Here is a 26,121-nt window from a genome sequence, read left to right on the forward strand (position 1 = left end):
CCTATTTAGTTCGCAATAAAACATTCATCACAGCGAATAAAGAATCGATACAAATAATAATTTTGTCCTTTTTCATTCGCAGTTTTATAGCCTAGATTTTATGGCTGTTTAGTTTTTATAGTTTGTAAAACGGTCGTAAACAACTTAAAGCTGTTGCTTTTTAATTGATTTGGCACTTAATAAAACAATCTATGAACTAGGTCTGCAACAATATAATGTTAGTTATTAAGTAGATCAATTTTATTGCTTAGTTAAACTGAAGTGAAATTAATACATCGATACAAACTAGTAATAATAATACATTGAATGAATATATAGCTTCTAATCTCATCCTAAAATATAACGATAAGGGGCTGTCCATAAATGACGTCATCGATTTTCGACGATTTTTGACGACTAAAATCATCCAAAAATCGAATGACCCCGTTTCCTCCTACGTTATGCAACCATCATCTGATGTCCAGATCCCCCCCCCCCTAATTCGAAATGACGCAATTTATGAATAGCCCCTATGGTATATGAACGAACTGGATTGGAAGGAAGTAAAAATGGAATGAGTATTTGTGTTAAATGAGCATACGTTGGGGTTTTTGGTGCGGGAACGTTTTACGCTAGCCAAAAAATAGGTAAAAACTGTAATAACCGACACTATTTTAACATTTCTAAGCAAAAGAGGTGAAAACCTATTTTCAGGTCACAGTTTGGTAATTATTTTACAATTAAACAAAGTTATACACAGGTAAGATTCGATTCGAACTTTAAGATATCGCGCCGTTAGACATTCACTAGATATGAAATAGTAAAGATATGTGACGTTCCACGGCAAAAGGTACCTTATGGCAGCTGGCGCTTACGCCGCTCCAATATTCAGTCGGGGTAATGGTACCTTTCGCCGTGGAACGTCACATATCTTTACTATATCTTATCTAGTGCATCTCTAATTCATTTCCCGAATCGCGCCGTGTATCGCAATTCGCGAGGTGTCGACCATAGAAAAGTTTACCTACCGATATAGTTCTCGCTGGATACGATCTCCGAGATGTTGATGCGGCAAGCCTCGCGCGGGACTGTGGTCACGTAGAAGTACCCGACGGGCAATCTAGGCCGCGAGAACAGGCCGGAGACCAGCCGGCGACGGCATCGCATATCATGTGCGTTGCCTGCTAGCACCGCTTCTTTCAATCCACCGAGAGCACCGAGATTTCAAGAGCACCGGCGAGCGTGTATGAGGAATGTTATGAATGTGAAGGAAGCGAAAGAGGTATGTCAGGATCGTAGTAAGTGGAAATCCGTGGTCTCTGCCTACCCCTCCGGGAAATAGGCGTGATTATATGTATGTATGTATGTATGTATGTAGATACTGACCAATATAATTCTCGCTGGAGACGATCTCCGAGATGTTGAGGCGGCATGCCCCGCGTGGGACTGTGGTCACGTAGGAGTACCCGAGGGGCAACCTCGGCCGGGAGAACAGGCCGGAGACCAGCCAGCGACTGCATCGCATATCATGTGTGTTGCCTGCTAGCACCGCTTCTTTGAACTAATAGATACTATACTGACCAATATAATTCTCGCTGGAGACGATCTCCGAGATGTTGAGGCGGCATGCCCCGCGTGGGACCGTGGTCACGTAGGAGTAGCCGAGCGGTAATCTCGGCCGCGAGAACAGGCCAGAGACCAGACGACGACCGCATCGCACTTCGCGGGATGCTGTCGACCCTAGGACGCCTTCTCGACCCACAATCTGGAACAAGGAAAGAACAGGTTGAGTATATATTTCGTAATATTTATAACATTGATAGACCTAGTATTTATACCTACATATTGGAACCACACGTATTCACCAGTGGCTAAATGACAAAACTTACAATGTAACTTTTTAAACTAACGACAATACAGTAAACTTTCCCTAGCCACTCCTGATACAGTAGTTTAAGTTTTCAAAAAGCATTTAACGAGTAAAATATCTAAACGATATTCACATGGAGAACTGCTTGATTACAATGGGGTTGGCCGGTCGAAGTATTTAGCAGATGGCGCCAGCATAGCTTGCCCTGTCAATCCCTAAGATTGTGTACAATTTTTGTTTATTTTAATAGAATTTTATGCCCTGAATGCCAGCCCTTTAAGATATTATACTACCCTTTGCCTTTAAGCCAGATCTCATCGAAAATGGAGCAAGCTATGATGGTGCCACCTATGCAGATCTTTGATAGTTGCCAACCCCATTTAGTAAACGTGTAATATCATATATCGCTCACCATTCTTGTTACTTTTGACTGAATGGTATACATCAACATCAAGGATCAACAAACCTGCTACCCACATTTTGCGCCGCGTAATATTTACTATTTCCGTATTCTCAATGCGGGTGCAGGTTTTCTACCGCATATTATATCTCAAATACTTGTTCAAGTAGACGTGGATGCATTCCTCTGCGAAATTATACCCGCCCGTCGACCGCCCAGATTCTGCGCCGCCGTGACATGCGCGGACAACTTAATCCCCGGCTAGCACGTGAGGCCTTCTATTATTTAAACACTTATGGACTTCCGAGAGTAATTTTGAGTGACGTTTTTTATGCACTTTTTATTTTATAGTATTTATTTAATGCGGTAAATTGGACCACCATGCCAATACTTTCGTAGCAATCTAGTCTATACTAGATCGCTATGGAGGCAAACTTATGTGCACATTTTGCGCCTTCCTTTCTCCTCAATCGATCCCTCAAATCCTCAACGTTCGAGAGATTATGTCCTCATGTTATATTTCTCCGCAACGCCAGCATTATGTTGAAGCATTATTAAAGCCTAATAGTTAAGCCAATTCGACAGTATTTACATCAACACCAACAACGACAACATGAATGTTGATGTCAGATCAACATGTTGGTCTAATGGCCCCTTGGTCCTTTGCAGCCTTTTCATTTTGTCAGGTTTCTGTGCTGTGTATCCGAAAACAGCAGCGATCATTAGAAAACTATGAGTTTTTCTTTTTTCCGTATTTAATAGTTTAAGTTCCTACAATACGCTAATTCGTTGAACCATACTTATAATTGTAACATTTTGCCCTAAATAACAATATATTTAGACGCAATCGTGTTCTCCATTAATTAAACTTCAATTTTTAAAGAAGTAGAACCTTACATTCGCGTTAAACAATATCATCTTGATTGAAAACGTATTAATCGGTAACCTACGAAGCTCAAGTATGTACATAATGCATACCTATCTCATGAACAATCATAATTGTGAAATACTGACACAATCCGCTTGTAAATACTGTACTTATTTCAAGAAGATAATCGTGTAGTTTCGCTGGCGGCGAGACAAGCCGTTGCTCCCGCTTGTACAGCCGCCATCAGATATATCGGAGCGGCCAAGGTGTTCACAATATCTGAACACGCACTCTAACGCCCTGTCAATAGAGGCGTGTTCAAATATTTGTGAGCACCTTGGCCGCTCCGATATATCTGATGGCGACTACCTTGTAAATATCTGAGTCATCCGGCATAATTATAATCTTTCTAAACTGAGATAACGGATTTTCATTTATAAGTTTTAATAATGTATTTTGCTTCAGTACTGTTTCATATCGTAATTAATGAACTTTTGCTCAAAGATCGTTAAGTGTGTGTTCATTATGCCTAAAAATGTACACTTAAGTCAATTGAAATTGATTTATTTCATGGCTTAGTTTGAATTTTTGTAATTATTAAACTCAAACCAATATTGATTTTAATTTGAAGTCGCTTTTAATTCCTACACTAAAAGCAAATAGCATTAATTTTAAAAGTACATGTGTGGCAATTAAAATAAATCCATACTTATATGTAGTCATGTATAAAAGACTAACACTCCATAAAACCACTTTAATCACGACCTGTTTATAAAGATCATTAATTTGACAGTAACTATGAAAGGAAATGTTAAACTAGACGATAGAAATCACGTAATAAAATATCTAGCATTCAGAAATTATTGCACAAAGTGGTCTCATTAAGAACCTCAATCTCTGACCACAAACATACTGCCGTATTCGAACTTCAAGATATTCACAAGAGACGACACGTACTAGATCCATTCTAGATACGTTATAATTTAGATATCAACTACCTAGTTCTCTTTTGCAGCGCAATTCGGGCAACCAATGTCACTTTTACATTAGATAGAGTAAGATATCTATTAGATGTGAATTGGATCTCTAAGTCATATCCTGTGGAAATCGTTCAAGATAAATGTCAAATTTGACAGGTTAGATCTTAAACATATCGTTATCGTATCTTGGTGATGTCTAAAAGATGTCTAATAGATGTCTATTTCAAAATCCGAATCGGGCCCATACACATATGAATTGGAAGCAGTATTTGACTATATTTTTTGAAAGATCAAGACATCACTTATGTTTTGTGACGGTTTCGAGATCTCACTTAGCCATGTATAAAACATAAACTTTGTAAGTATGATAAATACATATACCTATAGATTTTAAATTTTAAATAATGTTTAGGGCACCTAGGTGAGTAACTAATGGGTAAATTAAGGTATTAATTTTGTGCTTATGTGATCTCCGCATTATTAAACTTTACGGGCTGATTTAGTTAAAGTAAATTTTATCCCTTTCTTACAAATGAATAAGTGTAAATGACAGATAATGACAAACGATTATTATAGCTAACTGAGGTTTGTAGCGCGTTTATGAATAAAGGGTAAGTTTCGCCACAAATATGCCTATATACTCGTACATACACACTCTTTTATTACTTGTAAAATACTACGCTGTGAGCTGAATAAAATGCAATTATTGGTTAATATTTGCAATTTATACAGCTGAGTGGATGGATCTCTATCAAGATTAATCGTCAAATCTGTAAAATGTGTTCTTAATTTAGTTATCATATTGTATGTAGTCATATTCGGCATATTCTGAGCAGCCACTAATACAAGTCGAATTAGTCTCCTGTAACCTCAATGAAAGAGTCGTAAAAATGATTGAGGTATTCATTTTAATAATTTGGTCGCTGTTAATTGTTCTCGTGCAAATGGTGCTAATGACAGCTTTTGGACTATAAAAAAAACCGGGCAAGTGCGAGTCGGACTCGCGCACGAAGGGTTCCGTACCATAATGCAAAAAAAAAACGATCACCCATCCAAGTACTGACCACTCCCGACGTTGCTTAACTTTGGTCAAAAATCACGTTTGTTGTATGGGAGCCCCATTTAAATCTTCATTTTATTCTGTTTTTAGTATTTGTTGTTAATTGTTATAGCGGCAACAGATATACATCATCTGTGAAAATTTCAACTGTCTAGCTATCACGGTTCGTGAGATACAGCCTGGTGACAGACGGACGGACGGACGGACGGACGGACAGCGAAGTCTTAGTAATAGGGTCCCGTTTGATTGAGGTATTCATTTTAATAATTTGGTCGCTGTTAATTGTTCTCGTGCAAATGGTGCTAATGACAGCTTTTGGACTATAAAAGTTAGCTAGTCAGGAACGTAATTACGCGCTTGATTAAATTAGAACAAGTTCTTGGTATGACAGTCATTTAATTGTACTTCAATCACATTGATTGAGTACAATTTATGACAATTTTTGATTCAATTTATCGAGCAAACTTTATAATCGTGTCATGTTGTTGATCATAATAGTAATGTCACTGATTTAAACTTCGTGTAACCATTCGTCATCATGACCATTGAATTAAAATATATGTAACTTAACCTCCTGAGACCTCTACAAAGTTTCGTACATATTCCAAAATCAATTTTGAACTTTTATTGAACAGCAAAGAGTTCCAAACTCAAAAACAAATCAACCGCTTCTAAGTCTCAGGAGGTTTTGTAAATGTATGTTGTATTGCTGGTAAATGTATGTTGAATCTCAATACTGTGACTCAAGTCACCTAATGTTTGGATGGCATAATTCTTGTCTAATGGCAGCCAACTCCTATGATTGGACTAGATGTTTCAGGAATTCTTTTGCAGTTATTTAAAAAAAAGAACCGATTCAAGACAACAAGAGGCCCGTGAAATATAATTGACACCAATATATCTGACATCGACATGCTTCGAAGAATTGTTTCGTATACTATGTCTAGACGACAGTTTTGTACCTAACATTAATTATTTATGCACTAACCCGTATAACCCGTACTACCAAGTTTGCGAAATTTGCAAAAACAGTTTTTCTTCTTAAAATTTCGTAAGTATAATTTAATTTATCTAGTCACAATGTGTTGCCGATTAATTCGATTAAGGTCTTAAGCGAATAGCAGCGTGTAGATGGGCTAATTTTTATTTTCTTGTAGATTTTTTTTCGACAATTTTGATAAATATCACGAGTTACATGGTAAATACACGTTTTTTTTAAAATAGGAAACAAATCTAAATACTTTGACTAAGTCGTGTTATTTTAAGCAGACAGAAATAATACTACCTACCTGTACATGTACTACAATATTGGTCACTTTAAATTTCGTATATGACATCTTTTTCAGTTTATAGTTTTACCCCCTTATTCATAAACGTTTACTAAAGTTAACAAGCCGATAATAATCGTTTGTCCCTTTCCATCATACCAATACATCGGAAAGGGACAAACGATTATTATCGGCTTGTCAACTTTAGTAAACGTTTATGAATAAGGGGGTTAGTTAGTATTAGTTAGGTTAGTTTAGCTAGCTTCAGTTTAGGGCCAATTACAGTGTAATTAAGTAAAAACATCGCGTGATCGACAAATGCTCATTTGACATTGTTTTTAAGTCAAGTTATTAGCCTAAAGCCTGATGCGTGAAAATTAATAAAATGAATACTTCAAATATTTAAGATTAATTATTATAAACGTGACGGATTCGGCCTTATACTGTCCATTACGTGATTACCATAGAAGCCCACATCAATAAAAAACATATGATTAAACAGCTCATTAACTTGTTATCCGTAAACCGTGTACATTAGTGTAATAATTTGATTTTATCGCTTTTATAGCCATAACTAATAGAGATATTATACGAAAACCCTCACCATACCGGTAACTAGCGCGTCATCGTATAGTTAACTGTGAAGTTGTAAAATGTACCATGCTGCATGATAATAAAGGTCATGTTTAATGCCTAGTCAGAAAGAATAATGTATATTTTAGAATCGCACGTGATCAGGTAACAAGAGCAATAATTTATAAATTTATAATGAAGTAGTTTTAATTTTAATAACGACAATTTTCAACATAATGTGGACTTAACGAAGACTTGTAAAATATTTCTTAAGAATAAAATATAGCTACATAAATTTTTCGTCTTAGCGTTTTGTCATGTCGTTTTCCACACTGTTATTTTGATCGATATTATTAATTATTTTCATTGATTTTCAAAATTCTTAAAGTAATACCAGCTGTTACGATTAATTTTAAAAGCAATTGAACAATCACTTAACCTTATTGTCTAGTAAAACTGTAGATTCGTAGAATATGATCCCTAAGTGCTAGTTAAAAAGGATATTTATGTTTATGTCTACGTGATTTTATTAGTAGTTAAGTAATCGTCTTGTTTGTTTGGTACCACAAATGTCTTTATTCACAATAGAAAACTTGTTCTAGGTATTATATAGGTGGGCTATTATTGGCTATTTCAAGATCTATCCAGTTACTTGGGATAGTCAATATTGTTTTAACATCAATGTTTAATGATACGATCTTCCGACGCAATCCTCTACGTTTAACTAGCCATTTAATTTACATAAATCCAATAATATGGTGATTTCATAAACAACAATTGAAAAACATTAATTTTACAAACAACGTTTCACAAAATTGTTATTACTAAATCCGCACTTTTATAAAACATTTTTTATTTAAGTAACTCATGTGACCATTTGTAAATAGTTTTTTTTTAATAATAATAAATAATATAACAGTATAATAAATGAGGAAGGCCGGCTATTTTTATTAACTGTTCCCAGGTAACCTTAGGTATACGCAATTCCAGGTAAGTAGATCATGAAATGGTTAGTTCGATATACTATGAGTTGTTGAAGTTGAGGAGTACTTAAGTTGATCATGTTAAGTTTGACCTTACATTATAAAAAAACATGCTCAAAATTCTCAGTATACTCTTGCGCAACTAAAACAATTCTAAAGATACCACAACCATATTGCAATATAATGAGCAAATCAACACGATTTATAGAACGGAGTCCACATGGCCCTGCCATCTCTGTAACTAACCTACGCTAATGCACGGCCCAACATTAGTGACAGTAATGGTAGTTTTATGAGGCTGGTTAGCCCTTATTTAACACATTGCTACTTCAAACGTACTAATAAGAGCTAGCAAAAGATTGTGCAAAGTTAAGAATAATATATGGGCCCTACATTACTTGTCTGCTTAACTACAAACTCTTTAAACTGTGTTTTACTTTCCGCGCCTTGCAATTGTTATACCATGTCAAAGAATGTCGGAAATATTTTTTTTTACTGCACCTATTAGTGGCGGCGCGTCAAACATATCCATAGGCAAGCTGGAGCTAATTTGGCTTACATATTTCCTTTACAACTCTGCTCAAACGTCCAAAAACAGGCAAGCCGGTGGGAATCGGCTTTTATGGACGCGCCGCCACTGGTACCTACCTACATTATGTTCTCGTCTCGTACTTAGACGTAAAAAGCCAGTTGCGAAAAGAGAGACCTACGGCCCTATTCTAACTTTAACACTAGAGATCATCTAGAGATGAATAAGATACGATATCGAGAAGATATAGTCATTTGTAAGTTAGATATGTCAAATTTGACGTTTCCGCGATTCTGGAGGTCCTCTTGAACGATTTCGACAAGTCATGACTTAGATATCCAAGTCACATCTAGTCGATATCTAATGTAAATCTAGTTGATCTCTATATCGTCTCTAGATCTTGTAATTATCTCGTTTCCCGAATACGCGTGCTAAGCACTCCTACGTGTGCACTGTGCAATTGTGCATGTTCAACGCGGCTAGCCAACTTTACTGTCACACGTGCAATAGTGTTTAGGAGCAAGTTCGACCTACCATTATTTACGATTAACGATATAGGTATAAGGTCAATATTTTTTTAAGGTCCCTATTAGCCATTACGTTTTTAGTTTATCGCTACACCTTACAAAACAAAGTCCCCCGCCGCGTCTGTCTGTTTGTGTTTGTTTGCGATAGACTCAAAAACTACTGAACGTATTTTAATGCGTTTTCATCTATCAATAGAGTAATTCTTGAGAAAGGTTTAGGTCTATAGTTGCCCGAATATAAAGACATTTCATTTAATTTCAATATATATATTATGTTATATTTAGATTCGAATTTAAGAATAAATCTCTCGTGGATTTCCGTCCAGTTCTTTCCTCTCAATCAAGCCTCACCTCCTAAGTAAGGTTCTACGCCTATCCTTTCGTAGATATAAATACAAATACAAATGTTATATTTCGGAAATAATATACAACAATATTACATTTATGCTGGCCACCACACTAGGCATAGCCTGTCCCGTGGTGGACATAATACGGACACAAGTAATAAGTTAATACTAAAAACAAATATACAATGAGGCTAGAAGAAAAAAAAATACCTATTTAGTTAAAATAGAAACGGTGAAGGATGGAATTTACAGAGATACAGTTACCAACTTACCAGAGATGATAAAGAAAAGAGAAAGAGAGAAAAAAAGAGATATTTAATTTAGGTTTCTAATATTTTCTTCTTCTTGGTATTTCCATTATCACGACGTCTTTTTTGTGTAAGATCGTCATGTATGCAATGTATAAGATATAATATAAGCCATCATTATTTATATATTATGTTAATTATGTACTATAAATATAGTAATGAGAAATCTATGATCCAATTATGTATTTATATATGTTTCATTGTGTTTGTATTTCTATACGGCAGCCATGTCAATGTTTTTTTTACAGTTCTATTTACGGAAATGTAGAAGATTGACTCATAAGTCTCATAACCCTTCTTAGGGAATTAATTACAATGTTCTTATTTAGCGGCGGTTTTTGTGGCGCCACCTGCAGTGAATCATACTCTTAATGGATCTAACCACAGTGTTTTGATCGAAACTACTTTATGTACTTACCTAAGGATTGAGACCATAGCCAAACTAAACTATCAAATGTATAGACCGGACCAGTCGGAGCAAGCTAGCCCTGCACGGCATTTGCAGTGGCAAAGTGTGGCAATGACATCATTAATGTATTTTTTTTAATGACACTGCCTCACTTTGTTCAAATCGAGGCAAAGAAAGCTCAGCTTTTAAAAGGAAATGTGGAACTGAGTAAGTACGTAGTTTTAGAGGGTAATAAATTTAAGTACCTAAGAAAATAGGTTTAAAAAAAATTGTCGTTAGAAACAGTCGGTAATGTAATGTGTATGCAAGTTCTCCTAAAGCTAAATTTATTTTGAAAATAAGATAAATTTAGTTTTACTTCAACGAAATATTAACCTTTCACGCTTCGAATCCTTAATCACGATGGGTTTATGGTAATTAGCATAGATTCACTAATAATATTTCTGGCGCCAGGCTCAATGGTGTGAATTAAATATTCGCTCGTCTTCTATTTTGAACTGCTCAAATTTTCGCGTCGGAGTAATGTAATTAACTCATTTATCGAAGACATAAACTGAGTCATTCTCTAGTACAATATCGAGATCTTTTAATCGCCTTTTGTAAGATTGATTTTCGTTGGAGTAATCCAAGAGATACTCGTTAAAGCGGTTAAAGCAAAGAGTATTAAAATGATTGTACGTAAATAATCACGACTCATTATATTATTGCAGTGCTCATCCAAATATAGTTTTCGTTTGGTGTTTAATTACAAATGTCATCTTAGCTACGGCTCCAGAGAGCCTACAGTACCGTTAGATTTACAATTTTCGCGGTAGGCCCTCTGTAGCAATAACATGCAGTTTTTTTTCCATAAATTACAATGACCATACTAAAGTCGAGTTAACAGAGTGACAAGATGGCAACTAGTCTTTAATTACTTTATAGTTAACGAAGGTCAATTTCACTAAACCGTAACCAGTTCGTAACCAGGAGCATTATACGCCCCCTGCGAAGCCCACTCGTTATTGTTCCATTCGATCCAGTTAAATGTTTAAAATATGAGCCTTGTCTTGTCAGATTGTTTTATACCAGCTATGCTTCGACGGTGGCATCAATAAAAATTCTTCATTACCAATGTACGTAACAGAATTTACTTTAATACCTCCAACATTCTACTCTAACTTCGAACCATGACAATTTAAAATGGGAGCGTCGCATATTTCGAATAAAAGCTTTAAATTCGTCGGTGTTAATGAAGATTTTCATTATGCATAGGTATGTAAAATACGCTTTGGTAGTAATTTGCCATGCATACTGACTCATACGTATGTGCAGGATGACATACTTATCAGTGAAAATTGTGTGTTTAAACTAAGATATTATTTCAAAAACAATTTTTGTTGGTGTAGCTGCATTTTTTTTACGTTATTATTTGTATGTCAACCTTTTGAGACAAGTTCATAAGTGGGTCCAGTTAGCTCTCGCTATTCTTCAATATTTACTTCAATTATTGTATTTGTAAAAGCGCCAAGTCAAAAAGGTATACAACAATACATATGTCATAATTATATTCTTATTGATGTTATCCGTTTCTCTTTCTTTTTTTTAACACATTTCCATTTATGATTTTTATGCCGCGTCGGTGGCAAGCAGTATATTTATTGTAATTACGTACATCAGCTTCCTTTTCTTCGCCTAAAACAGTACAAAACATTTTTTACTGTTAAATTGTAACCTTTATATTTCAAATTGTCACTTTTATAACACAGTGTCTTGATGATCTCAAAATAGCATAGGCGTTTATGAATTGAGAAATTTGACCATCTAATTATCTAAATGCAGATGCAAGGCTGTTACAATGTAGATTATTACGATACAAGGTTGTCATTTGCACATATGGTCCGCCATTACTCTCAGCAATCTCGCTATCTCCATTCGTTGCACCTAGAACATCAACGTATGTGTTACTTTATTACTTTCAATTGTTTGTCGTTTATGGAACTAGCCTCACAGGCTACAAGGCTGAAACATTTAGGGTGTGCAATGTGTGGCAGATGTTTAAATCTAGCACAATTGTGTTACATAAAGAGCCAAAAAAAATATTTTTTAACAAGCAGAAACGTCTGCGGACGTACTATTAAGCCAAGACAGTAATTTTTCATTTTAAAATTTATTCTAAGTTTAACGCTAGCAAATTTTCATTTTTAATCTCTGATGAAGAAGGCAATGAGGTTATCTACCATACCTAATGCTTTATTATTAAATTTTTGTAAATGATATACTTTTTTTCTAGTGGATTTATATTTTCGGCACGCCTTTCAGTCTAAGCAAATAGGTATGACTGACAGTGTATTCCAAAATTTAACAAAAAAGCTTTGAATTCTCTTGTTTAAGAGAATCCTTTACATAATAAATGTTAATTGAAACCATTACGCTTAATACAACAGGAGATGGCTACATCATTACAAGTATAACTAGACCAGTCGAGTTTCCATTATCATACGCGATGAGACTTGTCGGAAATTATAAATTTATGTTCATTTGAGTGTGCCGCGGGCATTTCATTCCACAACGCTACTAGACTGAGAGCTAGTCCTGGAAAATGTGTATTCGGGTGATTCCATAAGTTCAGAATGTTGGATAGCTCCTAAAACGGACTCTGATATGATAGAAGTGTGGGTGATTTTCGGACTAGTCGACATTTTGAAGTAGTCGGAATTACCCAAATACACCTAGTTAGGTATCTTGCCAAACTTTTTCCTTGTTATTATATCTAGAGGCGTCTAGCAACAAAACTAGACAGTTTGCTATACTATCCAAGTGTCTGGCAACTCTGGCAGCTGTTCATCGAGGTCACAATGACAAACCAGCAAAATTAAATTAGGTATCTGTTAAAAGTAAGCCCGCGAAAAGTCCTGAACTTGTCTCATTTATAGACAAAATTTATTTTTAAAATAAACAACAATACGCATGGTTGCGTAACAAAAACTGCACTGGCACTTTTTCCCCCAGCAGACTGGAAATGTTATACATTAGTTATTCCAATTAAATACATTATTCCCCTTATTACTCACACCAAGAACTCTTACTCTTGCATCCTACAAGTGGCATTCATTCTCTGATTCACACCGATGAGCAGCTGCTAGAGTTGCTAGACACTTGGATAGTATAGCAAACTGTCTAGTTTGGTTGCTTTCGAAATCATGAACCATTTTCAGGGGCTAGCTCTCTAAGTTAACGCAGGGCTTGCCAATTTCATTAAAATTCCAGTAGCAAAGGTGAGGTTTACTTTGTGTATTCAGCGCTGAGGGCCTACAGGGTGAGTCGAAATTTCGTTATCTGCCTCTCTATCACACGAATATAGAAAAGCGATAGAGAGGCAAGTATTTCGATTATCGTGTTTCGCGGTAGGGTCTCCGGTTCGTATCCATCGAAACGAAACACTGCTAAGTATCACTATTAATATTACGTCGCCCGTTCCGCCATATCAGTTCTGGTTGAGATCGTTTAAGGCCAGGGTGACCGATAATGACATTTCAATACCATACGCCAACATTTGATGGCTTTGATAGGATAATTATGTTATGTTTTATTAATCAAAATATAATTTATCCATAGCCAAGTCTTTAGTATTTTAGGGAAAATTTGAGTGACATCGATATTAAAATATTAAATGATAAAGCTCAAAAGACCATTAAATGGCTGCCTATTTCATCTTAAATATGATTTAATTTTTTCTGCTCTCCGGCCAGAAAACATCAACTTTGCGACCACTGGGCTAAACTTTGCCGCTTTCCGATAATTATCGGCCGAGGCTGTGAATTTTCTTACCTACTTTACTCTGTTAGATGTATATTATTTCAAATGTTATATGTACCTATTTATTATACATTCGAAAGTATCTCCGTCTTTTACGGGTGTTTATTTTCAAATCGCTGTTTAGGAAGTGAGGAGAAATTCCAAAATTTACAAACAACGAATCCCAAGTGGGTTCACCCAATAGTTAAAAACCTAGCCTTAATATCTCATTTGAAGTCATCAATACGTGATTCGCAAGGACAATGCGATGCTTCATTATGACGTCGACGTGGAATTTATGAAGCCGAAAATTCAGGTCGACTGAACAACTGAATCAGATAAGTGAGATTCTAAATTAGCTATTCAGAGTGAGTAAAACAAAGCTGGGACCGCGACGAGTATGCAAACATCCATGTGCACGCGCCGATCTGGGTCACTTCGTATTTATCCTGCGAATTATAATACTCGCTACGCATTTATAAACACAGCCTATCAATATGAAATATTATTATCATACGTTTCCAAACATCAGGAGGCCTAGCCGAGATGATAATTGTTCATAGAAAAGGCCAATAGAAACTTGAATCTTCTTCTTCCTCGCGTTGTCCTGGAATTTTGCCACAGCATCCATGAGAGCCTGGGGTCCCATTGACAACTAATCCCAAGAATTACGATTACGAATTACTAGATTTTACGAAAGCGACTGCCATCTGACCTTCCAACCCAGAGGGTAAAGTAGGCCTTATTGGGATTAGTCCGGTTTCCACACGATGTTTTCCTTCAGCGAAAAGTGGCTGGTATATATCAAATGATATTCGAAACCAATCGAAACTTGGTACAATGCCTCAAAGGCCTATTTTAGAGTTAAGCTAGCTATTAATTTATTTTAGTAATACTTACCACTGTTTAAATGCTATCGAAACTTAAATAACGTATAAATGTCACGTGTTTTACTTTTCCTTTGGAGTTTGTTGATGTGATATTGGCTAGCCAGTTCCTTTTGCGTTCATTGTCCACTGTTGTATAAATGTTTACATATTTGCTGATCGCTAATAGAAGAGGGTAAACTTAAAAATCGTGAGCACACATACGATCTTGGTTTGCACAGAGCCTACGCTTGAGCGAATCTCTGAGGATGGCGCCAAGATTCTTTAGGTATTTGCTCATTATATGGACAAGAGTTTATTTGACATTGGAACACAAGTTCCGTACACATTTCGGTCAAAAATTAAATAGTTTGGTTTAAAAATACTTGGATTTTAAATGTACAACTACAATTAGTTTATTGGGAATAAAATAGGTACATTTATTGGGAAACTATCGAACTGTTGATACCTAAAATATCGAAATCATGACTGAATGATAAGACTGTATTGAAGTGACTTGCAGAGACAAATTATGATTTCAAAAATACGATACCTTTTAATATTAATTTGATTAATATCTCAGCAACAGCAGCAACATGATTCACTTGAGCGTGAGGGAGACACACTGAGATTGATATCGTATTGTTTTTATATGCCTACTCCTTTTTAATGAAATCATAAGTGTTTGCCTAGATCCTACGTCACATTAAGCAAAAGTCGTACTAAGTCGGTCATACACCTAGGTGCAAACAAATGTATTGTACGATTGCAGAATGCACGTAGGCCACCTACGTGACTCGTATCTTTATATCTATTATCTGCTGTTATTACAAAGATTTGTTACGCCTCTGCTTGCTCCCTTTACTGGTTCCACAAATATTGAATAACATCTCACAAGAGAAACTTAATATGCATTTGTTTCGATGTTCTATTGTTTTTTGCATCTACTTAGATACGTAGGCAACTCTGAAAGTTCTTAAAAAAGGCTACTTAGAGATCATATAACAAAAAGAGGCATATTATTTATGAAAATATAACTCTTTATACTTTTTTTGAGGTATATATAATTTGGTCGTTATCTGTGTTTCAGGATTGATGGCAATTTGGAAATTGTACGTCGAGCGTTATTCCAATTTCGACCTAAGAATTTTTTCGTATTACTATTTATAACGATTTTCGTTGTGGGCTCAGCCAACAACAGAGTTACAGTAGGCTTCAGTTATAGTCTCATAATGAAGCCTAGTTCTTGTACATCTGTTTATTTTTTAAATTACACATTTAATCGCTTTTGTAGTTATTCAACGGATGATCATAGAGAAGCATGTCATTCAAGAGTGACGTCAAAAGTTTACATCGCACAGTTGTGCGGTTATTAAAAATACTGGCAAAAAATTGTATATCAGTAGTTTTTGATATCCCTCAGTATTCATATGACACTGTTAAAAAAATCTTGCTTAAATTGTTTTGTGTCAAAAAAGCTTGAATCCCGATGGGTACCTCATGAATTTCATACAAAACCTCCGAGGACCTAAAATCGCCATACAAAAAAGGCATTGGAAGAATGAGCTGTGTGCGCTTCAGGGTAATCCTATCCTAATGAAAATTTGTACGCGTGGTGAGAAAGAGATAAAGCACGCATTAAAATAAAGAGTAACGTCCTAATTACTTCAGCTTTTTCTATTCTAAACACTTTCAGTTTGCCCCTCGTATCGTATATCGAATAGTTAGGTAAAAACAATGAAATGTGCCAACGGATAATATTCCCGCCAACAAAATACGAGTATACGTATATCTGGGTGTATGACATACACATTGTGGTACTTTGCTAAAATGTCAGCTGAGATGTCTGATCATTTGATCAAAGCACATCATATTTTTAAGGTCTCATATTATACACACCTCAAAAGCAAAATATTTATGCCAAAATCACACACCGGCTGTATTGTGATATGGGACTCACTTTCTGTAAGTACTTATGTCTATAAAATTTTAGTGCAGTCATGCATCCTCTATTGTAGGGAGGGAAACTGTGACAGCTTAATGACTGTAGAGTTTTACTGGAATACGCTGATAATTATATTTTTTTTTATTATTAATAGATACCACTGATTGACGACGTGAATAAACGTTAGCATTCCTGTACGTTAATATATCATTGACGAACCCTAAATAAATAAAAATCCACATACCTACCCACAAGTCGTAAAATGATTATTGGCTAGGTAGGCCCGGGTCCGACCGGGTGTGACGTCTGTTTCCTGCTAGTAAAACTGTACCAACAGTTTCAATGTCAAGTTTTACGATCGTAGCTATAGGTAAATCTGTTGTTTTAGTTTTTAGGTTATTTTAAAGTGAACTAAAATAAATAAACGGGTGGAATATAAAAAAAATAATGGCTTTCAGTCACGTACATCGGAAAATGTATGATGACATGATCGAGCGAATCTAGGTCTTATTAAAATAGGTAAGTAAGTTTGGCTTGATCGACTGGTATAAAATTATATTTTTACTTTAAAAAAAATACTTCGGTGCCACTAATTTGATATTAATCATCACTTTAGGTATAACTAAGCAGGGTAATAAACAAAAATTTTATGAGACTTAAAAAAAATGTATAAGTATAAACAACTAGATAAGTACATAATGTATATCGTCGCTTAGTACCCATAGTATAAGCTTTGCTTAGTTTGGGGCTAGGTCGATCTGTGTAAGATTGTCCCTAAATATTTAAATATTAAATTATATTTAAAAAATAAACCTCAAGAAGATAATCCAACATGACAATCCAAGTCGATACTTGGATAGTTTGATCGATATCAAACTTGTAACAAGATTTCCTTGTTAGCAAAAAGTAGTCCCAAATAGCAAATAATGATAAAGATCGATAAGTAAACGGAATAAAACCGCTGTTAGTGACCTGAATTGGTGGTCGGATTTCGCAATGAAGTCCCAGTGGCGACAATTTTGAGAATTGAGCGTCTAGACGCAGTCATTTGCATTGACACCTAGCCAATGATTGTTTATGAGATCGGTTCTATTGGAAATTAGCTTTGTTTCAGCGGTCGATTGTCTGCAGATGTTATCGCAGGAACTGATGCGTTTAAGGGTAACATTCCATTTCTAACCGCAGCTGCATTACTGTCAATTTTACTATGGAAATTGACAATGACAGCGACGCGATCAGTACCGGTAGTACAGCTGCGGTTAGAAATGGAATGTTACCATAAGGGGCACACTGATTATCAGTTCGCCGGACGATATCAGCCTGTCAGTTAAACCCAAAATTTGACAGCTCTGAACAACTGACAGGCTGATATCGTCCGGCGAACTGGTAATCTGTGGGCCCTTTTAGTATTTTAATGGTTGAACAGCTGGTCCTTTTTTATGGTATCGAGTTAGCAAACGAGGAATTCGCGTTACATTTTTTTGTCATAAGTAACCACGCAGACAACCCTTCTAATAGGATGTGAATTTGGTAAGCTCGTGAAAAACCTCCGTATTATTCAATAATGTTAAGTAATAGTACTGAAGAATCACCTTATGGGAAATATAGGGATGGATATAGAAGTCATACTTAGTATGAATATTATCAATAAGGGATCTAGTATGGCTTAATACTTATACTTACTTATACCGAGTGTGGCCTGTAACATGAGCAAATAATTAAAACATAAATTGTACTCCTCAAACGGTGACACTTTTGTTCTACAACGTTTAATAATTGTGAATTATTTAGACTCCCTATTTTTCATACAAAATAAATATTATCTTCAATGGACGCCATCGCCACGCCATATCATTGTGATTGACGTTGCTTGTCACGCCTTAAACAAAACAAAATTTGCAATACATTGCGTCTTAGAATAAACTTTAAAGTGTATTAAAAATCAAACCACAAGTTATTTTTGAAAGTCAAAGCTTTATTTTTATCGAAGTAATTCATGACACTGTCGGAAAAAAGTGTCTTGTTTTGCTACAAATCTGCAGCATGTAATATTTGAGATTCGGAAAACAAATACATAATAATAATCAGTTATTTACATGTATTACATATACATAGTAATTAATGTAAAAATGTACTTACCATTAAAATTACAGAGAAAATCACTGGAAAACACGCCATTTTCACTTTGCTGAACATCACTTCTTACACTAAACAAACTCGTATTTGTCAGTAAAGAACAGTTCGTACCGTCTCTAGTATTTTATCTTTCTATCCTTTTCAAGACAGATAATACTTCATTATCATAATCAATTATGATCTAGGAACATTTTATAGGTTAAATGATTATCTGAATGATATATTTTAAGTTCTTAACAATAGAATCATAGAATATAAAAACTAACTTAACACATAATTAAATATAAGAGACTTTATAGTACTTAAACCATTTTTAAAATGATTTATAACAATTCCATGCAATCTGAATCAGAATCAGAAATATCAGAATCAGAAATATTTGTTGTTTCTATGAAAAGAAAGAAAGAGTTTCCTATAGAATGCGATGCGTTTATTGTAACTAAGCAAAAATCGATTTAAGTACATAGTTTATCTAAATCATCCAGATGATAGGTATAGTCCACCTGGTGAGATTTAGATAGTGGTATCTATGTTTGCATTATTTGCATCAGGCGCGGATCCACCGTTGTGGGCACGGTGGGCATGCCCACAACCCTAATAGGGTGCCCGATTGTTTCCCCGAGTAGAATTACGCCGATTTTTGTTTCGCAGACGCTTTGGCAGAGGAACATTTGATAGAATTTCATTAGGTACATATAAATACACAGAGTAGGTAGTCAGTTGATCGATAGGTAAGCAGATTTACTTATCGTAGAATGATCGTTGAGTTTGGTAAAAGTTAAAATTGCCCGAGTAAATTAACCATTGGCTGAAACACGGTAGGTACCTATATACCTATGAAGGTACTTAGTTAAATAGAACTACCTGTCATAAGTATTTAGTATCAGCTGACAACTCAAATTATTAGTGATACAGAATATAAACAGCATTTTTTTTTAATTGTTAACTTATGAAGTCTTAAATTTAAATTTTAAACGTGCCGTGCCAGCTTCTAATTGACTTTGACTGTCATAGGAGTTTTAGAGCGCAGTGGCCCATTTTATAAAGCTACAAGTTACAATTTACAAGCGGAAGTCTCTTTCTAACCCTATGTTTTAGAACGAGACTTCCGCTTGTAAATTGTAACTTGTAGCTTTATAAAATAGGCCACAGGTCTATATGGGCATGGAAAGGGCTCCATAGACCTTACAAAAATCGCATGCCATTTTTGGTAAAATTCCGACTACTTAAGTGTAGGGGCAAGTGCTCTACATGTAGACATTTTCCAGATTTTGGCCTTATTTTGTTCATAAATCATAAACTATTGACAATGTCATAAACTTATTTATTTCTTTTGAATAATTATTATATAGTCTATAATTGCAGACTAGTTTTCCCACGTTAGCTAAATAGGAACCATAGATATAAAATAAATGTTAAAATTGATATTTTTGTTCATAGGTACAACTACTGTTTGTATAGGCAGGGTTTGTACCTATGGACAATATTTTTGGTACAACTTTTCAGCAATTATTATGGACTTGATATTGTCTCCAGGGTCTACAAAGACCTCGAAATCATCGTTTAGTATGCAAAGCTTTAGACGAATAAAGCTTGATTTTTCGTTAGTCAGGGTGTCCTAACTTCGCTTCACTTCGGAGTCTTAGGCCCAGATGAAGATTGATACCCGGCCTTTTTGCGATATAGTTAACAGAAAATTTCGCGCTCGCTGTGCTCGCGTTTCTTTTTGTTCTTTAGATGACCCTGTATCTACATATTAGCTTGTGACTAGTAAATGAATAGAGTAAGACCAATGATTTTGCAGACTTTTCTTGCATACGCAGTGCAAGTGCTAATTATAAGTCATAATTTCATAGAAGTTTTGAAGATTAAAATAACACTTGCTCTGCGAGTGCTATCAAAATTGTTATTGTATATAAATTAAAAACTCAAACTTATTTCCCTGTACTGAATATTGTGTGTGCAGAATTGACTGTAAGGGGCCCCGTGCCTCGCACTGCCTAGGGCCACATGCTTAATCCGGCCCTGGCTGCGTCCCTTGTAGTGGCCGGCGTTGGCCCATCGTGTAGAGGAGCCATAAGAAAATGCATTTTTTTAAGTTCACGATGGTAGTCTATCTATCGTTAGTAGTTCTTTAAATACCGGCAGTGTCCACAGGCAAAACCGTCCACATGCAATACTTATATGTAGTGTGATCGAGTGCCACTTGACAAAAACTTTACAAAAAGTTATATAACGTTACTCGACTGAAGGTTGCTTGATGAAAAGATTACTCTACCAAATTGGTCTGCTAATTTATGTACACAGAAGCGATCTGAATGATATGTGAATCAAGAGTCTACCAAAAGTTAGTCGACCAAAAGTTACATCTACGAATAATTGACTCTGCGAAACCATTTTCGGCGAAACGTTGTAAGCGAATCGACAATTTGCTAAAAATTGGTCGGAGAATTATTAGGCTAGGTACCCCAGCTGAATACAGTGCCCTAATTATTTGCAAGAATTATATATTTACTAACAGGGGCAATTATTTCTAGCTTAGTTTTTAGTTTTTTAGCGTAGTAATCTATCTAAGTGTGTATAAGTAGACTGAAATATATCGCTTGCGATCCCTCTGCGAATTTATTGGTCGGGGATCATCAGGTACCCTCCACTCGCACTTGGCTGTTTTTGGAGTGGCTGTGACCACAACCCTTTTTGAGGGCTGGATCCGCGCCTGATTTGCATTACCATAACCAAGTAGAATTCTACGAAATACTCCAATTTTCGCACACAATTCTTAACAAGTCTACAGTATGAACCGATTCAACTGGCGTAAACGTAATTCAAGAAAAGTAAAAAAATATTTTTACATTGTGAAGGATAACAATGATAAGTGTGTTTATGATCTAATAGAGCGCGATAACCTAGTTTCGATCGTGTTTGATCAACGTTAATACATATAATTTTCATCGCTGAATCGATATGTAAACATGCGAATGTGGAAGCACTTTATCTTGCGGTGTAATATTCAAATATGCGCGCTATGTAACCAAGTCTCTGGCAAAATATATAATTTCATTTCATTAAAAAAACTGCATGGAGGTTTTGTCAGATGTACGAGTATTAGAGTAACATTTGATAGGTATTGGTTAATCCATTGACCGCTGGCTAACTTAATGATTGTTAGATGTATGTAAGTTTAAATTACATTGCAAATAGGTCCAAAGCTAAATATTTGAACCTGTTTATTATACCAATTACTTAAAGGTGAGAAAATGAGAATAAATGATTAAAATTTATTACCTAGTTTAATTACTAAGGGGTGTTAAAATGGCTATTTAATTATTATGCAGTTTCAACATTAGCCAATTAATCAGTAATAAAGTTTATTTTATTTTTCATACAGCAGTTAATGTCGCAACAATAATGCATTTATCTAAATACCTATATGTATAAATACTATGCACTCGCAAGGAACTAACGGGATAGCAAGAAAATGCCGGTCTGATTTGTTTTGTAATGGCTAAACCGCGTTTATATTATTGATTTTAATATAAAATACCTGCTGATAATTATATAATATATGTAGTACCTAATCCAGGTCAGTGCGAATTTCTTGATAAAACTACTAAAGTTACAATGAATGCATTATGAATCTGGCCGTTGCAAGGCCGGTGCATCGACATTAGCTGATAAAGAGATAAACACATAGCCGATGGATTACATAATCAGTTTGTATACTAAAATATATCTTTTGTAAAGTTATGTTTACGTTTATCAGTAAAATTCATATCTCTTGATTAAATTTTTAATTGGATTACCCTAATTAATAGTTCCTAAAGATCATACACTATTGTTATTCTTTGAAAATGTGACGAGAAATTAGTGTAAGCGTAAGAAAGTAAAGGAATATGGTTCTTACCTACACCACAGAATAAATAATAGTACTAGGTACAGAAGACACTCTATAACAGAACGCGTCTGTCACGATCAGCACAGATATGGCCGCTATGTGGCGACAGCGCCACGCGCGGCTTATGGCAAACCACAAAATTGGGGCCGAACGGATGTACTTTTAGCTACCTGTAGCAAAGCGACGAAATCGCGCAGTGAGCCACGCCATGTTACGAGTTCAACCACTATCGGTGTTGTAGCTTTATTAATTACACAGAATGCAATCTGGTTGATAACATTTTACGATTTTGTCAAGGTAATGAATCGGTCATACACAACATCTTTAGCTATCACTGGCACTTGGGTGCAAATCCTAAATTGATTAATTCAGAATAGGTACTTTGGGTGATCTGTGACATTCATTAATTGCACGGAATTTGTGAAAAAATAACCGTTTATTTTCGAAAACGAATAAGGAAAGATACAACTCTTAATACTGAGTATATATATAACTTAACTGTTGGGCACCCTCCCGAAGGCACTAAATTTTGATAGGTATTTTTAATTTTTAGTTTTAGTTATTTTAATTGTAGTTAGTTTTAGTTTTATATTCCTGTTTATGTCTTTTAGTAATTTATGTAATTTAATAGTTTGTCAGTGCATTACAACATGGAATAAACTCTTAACATATATTCTTATTGTCATTTTGACTAGGATTAGTCTAAGTTTAGGTCATGCATTACATTAAATTCTTACGCTTAGTTAAATAAGTTTCTTTACTAACTATTTTGCGTTCAATGGGAGAAATTTTAGACAAAACATACTAAAAAACTCAAGTTAAAGTTCAACCAAAATGATAAAGAGAAAAACTCATGTTCAGTTAGCCTTTGCTGCAAATATGCGCTCTTATCAGGGTAATTAAACAATGAAAAATAGCAATGTATTCCAACAAGAAGTAATAACATTCTTTTACTTTGGTGTTCTCATTACATTTAAATAGTCGCTATCGCTATCGCTTACGCTAAGTGCATTGAAATGGCTATTATTATGTGCATTAAACTTTATATTTTTTTTCATCACACTTGCTCGGAAAAGATGTATTTACACGTAGGGCTTGCGGGCGGGAAATTGAAATTTTCGCCCTAGGGCGGAAAAAATCTTTTCCGAGCAAGTGTGATGAAAAACACTTATTTACACGTAGGGCTTGCGGGCGGGAAATTGAAATTTTCGCCCTAGGGCGGAAAAGTGTTTTATACAGAAGTTTGTTTTTATTAATTCTCCTTTTTTTCCTTACAAGTGTGATGAAAAACATTGTGTGTGCCACGGGCGGTAAAGAAATTCCGAACTCGTGAACATTTTAAGCCCTCGCTTCGCGTCGGGCTTAAAATTGACACTCGTTCGTAATTTCTTATTTCCCGCCCTTAATACACAATGTACTAATAATGTTTATAGACCTAGATACCTATTGTTTTAGTATAAACATGTGTCCAGTTAACACAGTCACAAAACGTGTATTGTCGTTTGAATATTTTATTACCAAATTATTTTTAAAAGCGATATTGTGAAACGGCCCGGTGAGTTTTGAATATTTTTCAATACAAACCTACCTATAGGTATCTATTTACTAGCATAGCTGTGTTGCATATTGTTAAGTTATATAGGCCATACAGAGATAATTTTAAGAAATTAACACAATTCATACTACAACAATCCAATTTTGTAATTGCGTTTCCATTTAACTTGTTTTGAATTTTGGAAACTATAAACCTTAAAAAGAAACAATCTACATCATACTAGAAAAGAAAATACTGAATTGTATAATTTACTTACTCGCACTTTGTTGCAATTATATTAATTAAATTAGACAGTAGGAATACAGTCGTAAAGCTAAGGTAAACACTGAAGATAATAGTTACAACTCCCCACACAGACGCGTCCCTGTACTACTTTTGCAAATTAAAAACGGTTTCACGCTCATTGAAAACAAAAATACGAACGTCCATCAAATCGTGACTTCTTATTGGCCACAAATCAAACAGCATTTTCGTAAATATAGGTACGAAATCGTAAATAATTTACGATTATCTTGTACCAGAACTAAACCTTCCCAAGGGCGAAAGTTAAAAGCAAAACAAATTTTATATCATCTGGAAATAGATACATTTGTATCGGTTTCATCTTTATGAAGTCCATCGAGACGTGACGTCAAAGGGTTCGTAGGAATGTATTTGGACTACTTCATGTGGTAAGGTAAGTACCCCTATTAACGACCCCATTAAAATTGGCATTCATTACCGCGGTATGTACAAAATAGCGTTTAATAAGAAAGCTTATTAACTTTCTTTGAATCTAAGAACACAGAAATAAAGCCTTATCTTTTGACTGTCGAATAAGTATAACACTACTACGAAAAGATCACACAAACAAGTCGAAAAATGTAAACTAGCGTATCAAGAGCGCAAAATTTGGTTGCTCCATACTAACACGCAACACCTCAAGTAAGTAAACGCGTATTTTATTTAGTGATTAGCGTAATAATGGTAAATATTATGGAAAGACTAAGACTTGAGATTGATTCTTAGTTATTATCTTTATGATTCCCAAATACTTTATTTGCGATATTTGCTCGCCAATAGGGAAAAAAATAGGATATTAAAAACCTCGGTGTTAGGTTCCATTTTCTTTGTGTGACACCTAATTTCGAGGTATACCTCGGTAATAACGGAAACGGTATTTTAGATTCGAGCGATCTTATATTCATATATAAATGCACATTTCCTTGACTTTTGATGTTATTGAATTATTTAACCATCTATAAAACTAAAGAGCTATTAACGTGGTATGAAATCTATGCAAGAACTCTTAATTTTTATTACAAGTTCAGACACCTTTTCACACGTTTTCTTAGAAACCCTTATATGAGAAACAAGTTCAAGTATTGATATAAAAACAGAAGTATGGTTGTAAAGTTTATTTTAACCATTGTTTTGTAATATTTGCAATCATCCATATTGATAGTATTAAAAAAATACTAGATTACTATTTATTTTGATCAGTCGTAAATGAGTTTTAAAATTATTTTAATTGAACCGTTTAACGATGGTTAGAAAAGACATCACTCGGTAATAAGCTGTATGAGAACCTAATACAGACCCACCCAAAACTTTCATGGCTTCGAAATTAATAGGTTCTTAAAATACCTAATACTTTTGATACTCTTTTGTATAGGTACATAATAAAAGGGTTCTTAAAATTCAAGGGCCGAAGACAGGCCCGAGAATTTTCAGACCTAATGTTGTACCGTTGCACACAATATTTTTTATAAGGCAGCAAACATAAAATGATATATAAAGTCAAACTAAATATTGGATTTTAGATCTTTGCCTAGAAAATAGTTTATTTTAATACAACACTTGGCTA

General features: G+C 35.0%; 1 protein-coding gene across 2 annotated transcripts in view; it reads right to left on the reverse strand.

Moving 5' to 3' along the window:
- Positions 1-26,121, reverse strand: part of LOC134672000 (thrombospondin type-1 domain-containing protein 4-like) — a 206,275-nt gene that overhangs the window by 5,868 nt on the left and 174,286 nt on the right. For both annotated transcript variants that reach the window (XM_063529899.1, XM_063529898.1), the window contains one exon: positions 1,561-1,744. In XM_063529899.1, coding sequence (XP_063385969.1) covers positions 1,561-1,744 — 184 coding nt within the window. The remainder of the gene's footprint in view (positions 1-1,560; positions 1,745-26,121) is intronic.

This window comes from Cydia fagiglandana, chromosome 16, assembly GCF_963556715.1.
Source record: "Cydia fagiglandana chromosome 16, ilCydFagi1.1, whole genome shotgun sequence".
NCBI lineage: Eukaryota > Metazoa > Arthropoda > Insecta > Lepidoptera > Tortricidae > Cydia > Cydia fagiglandana.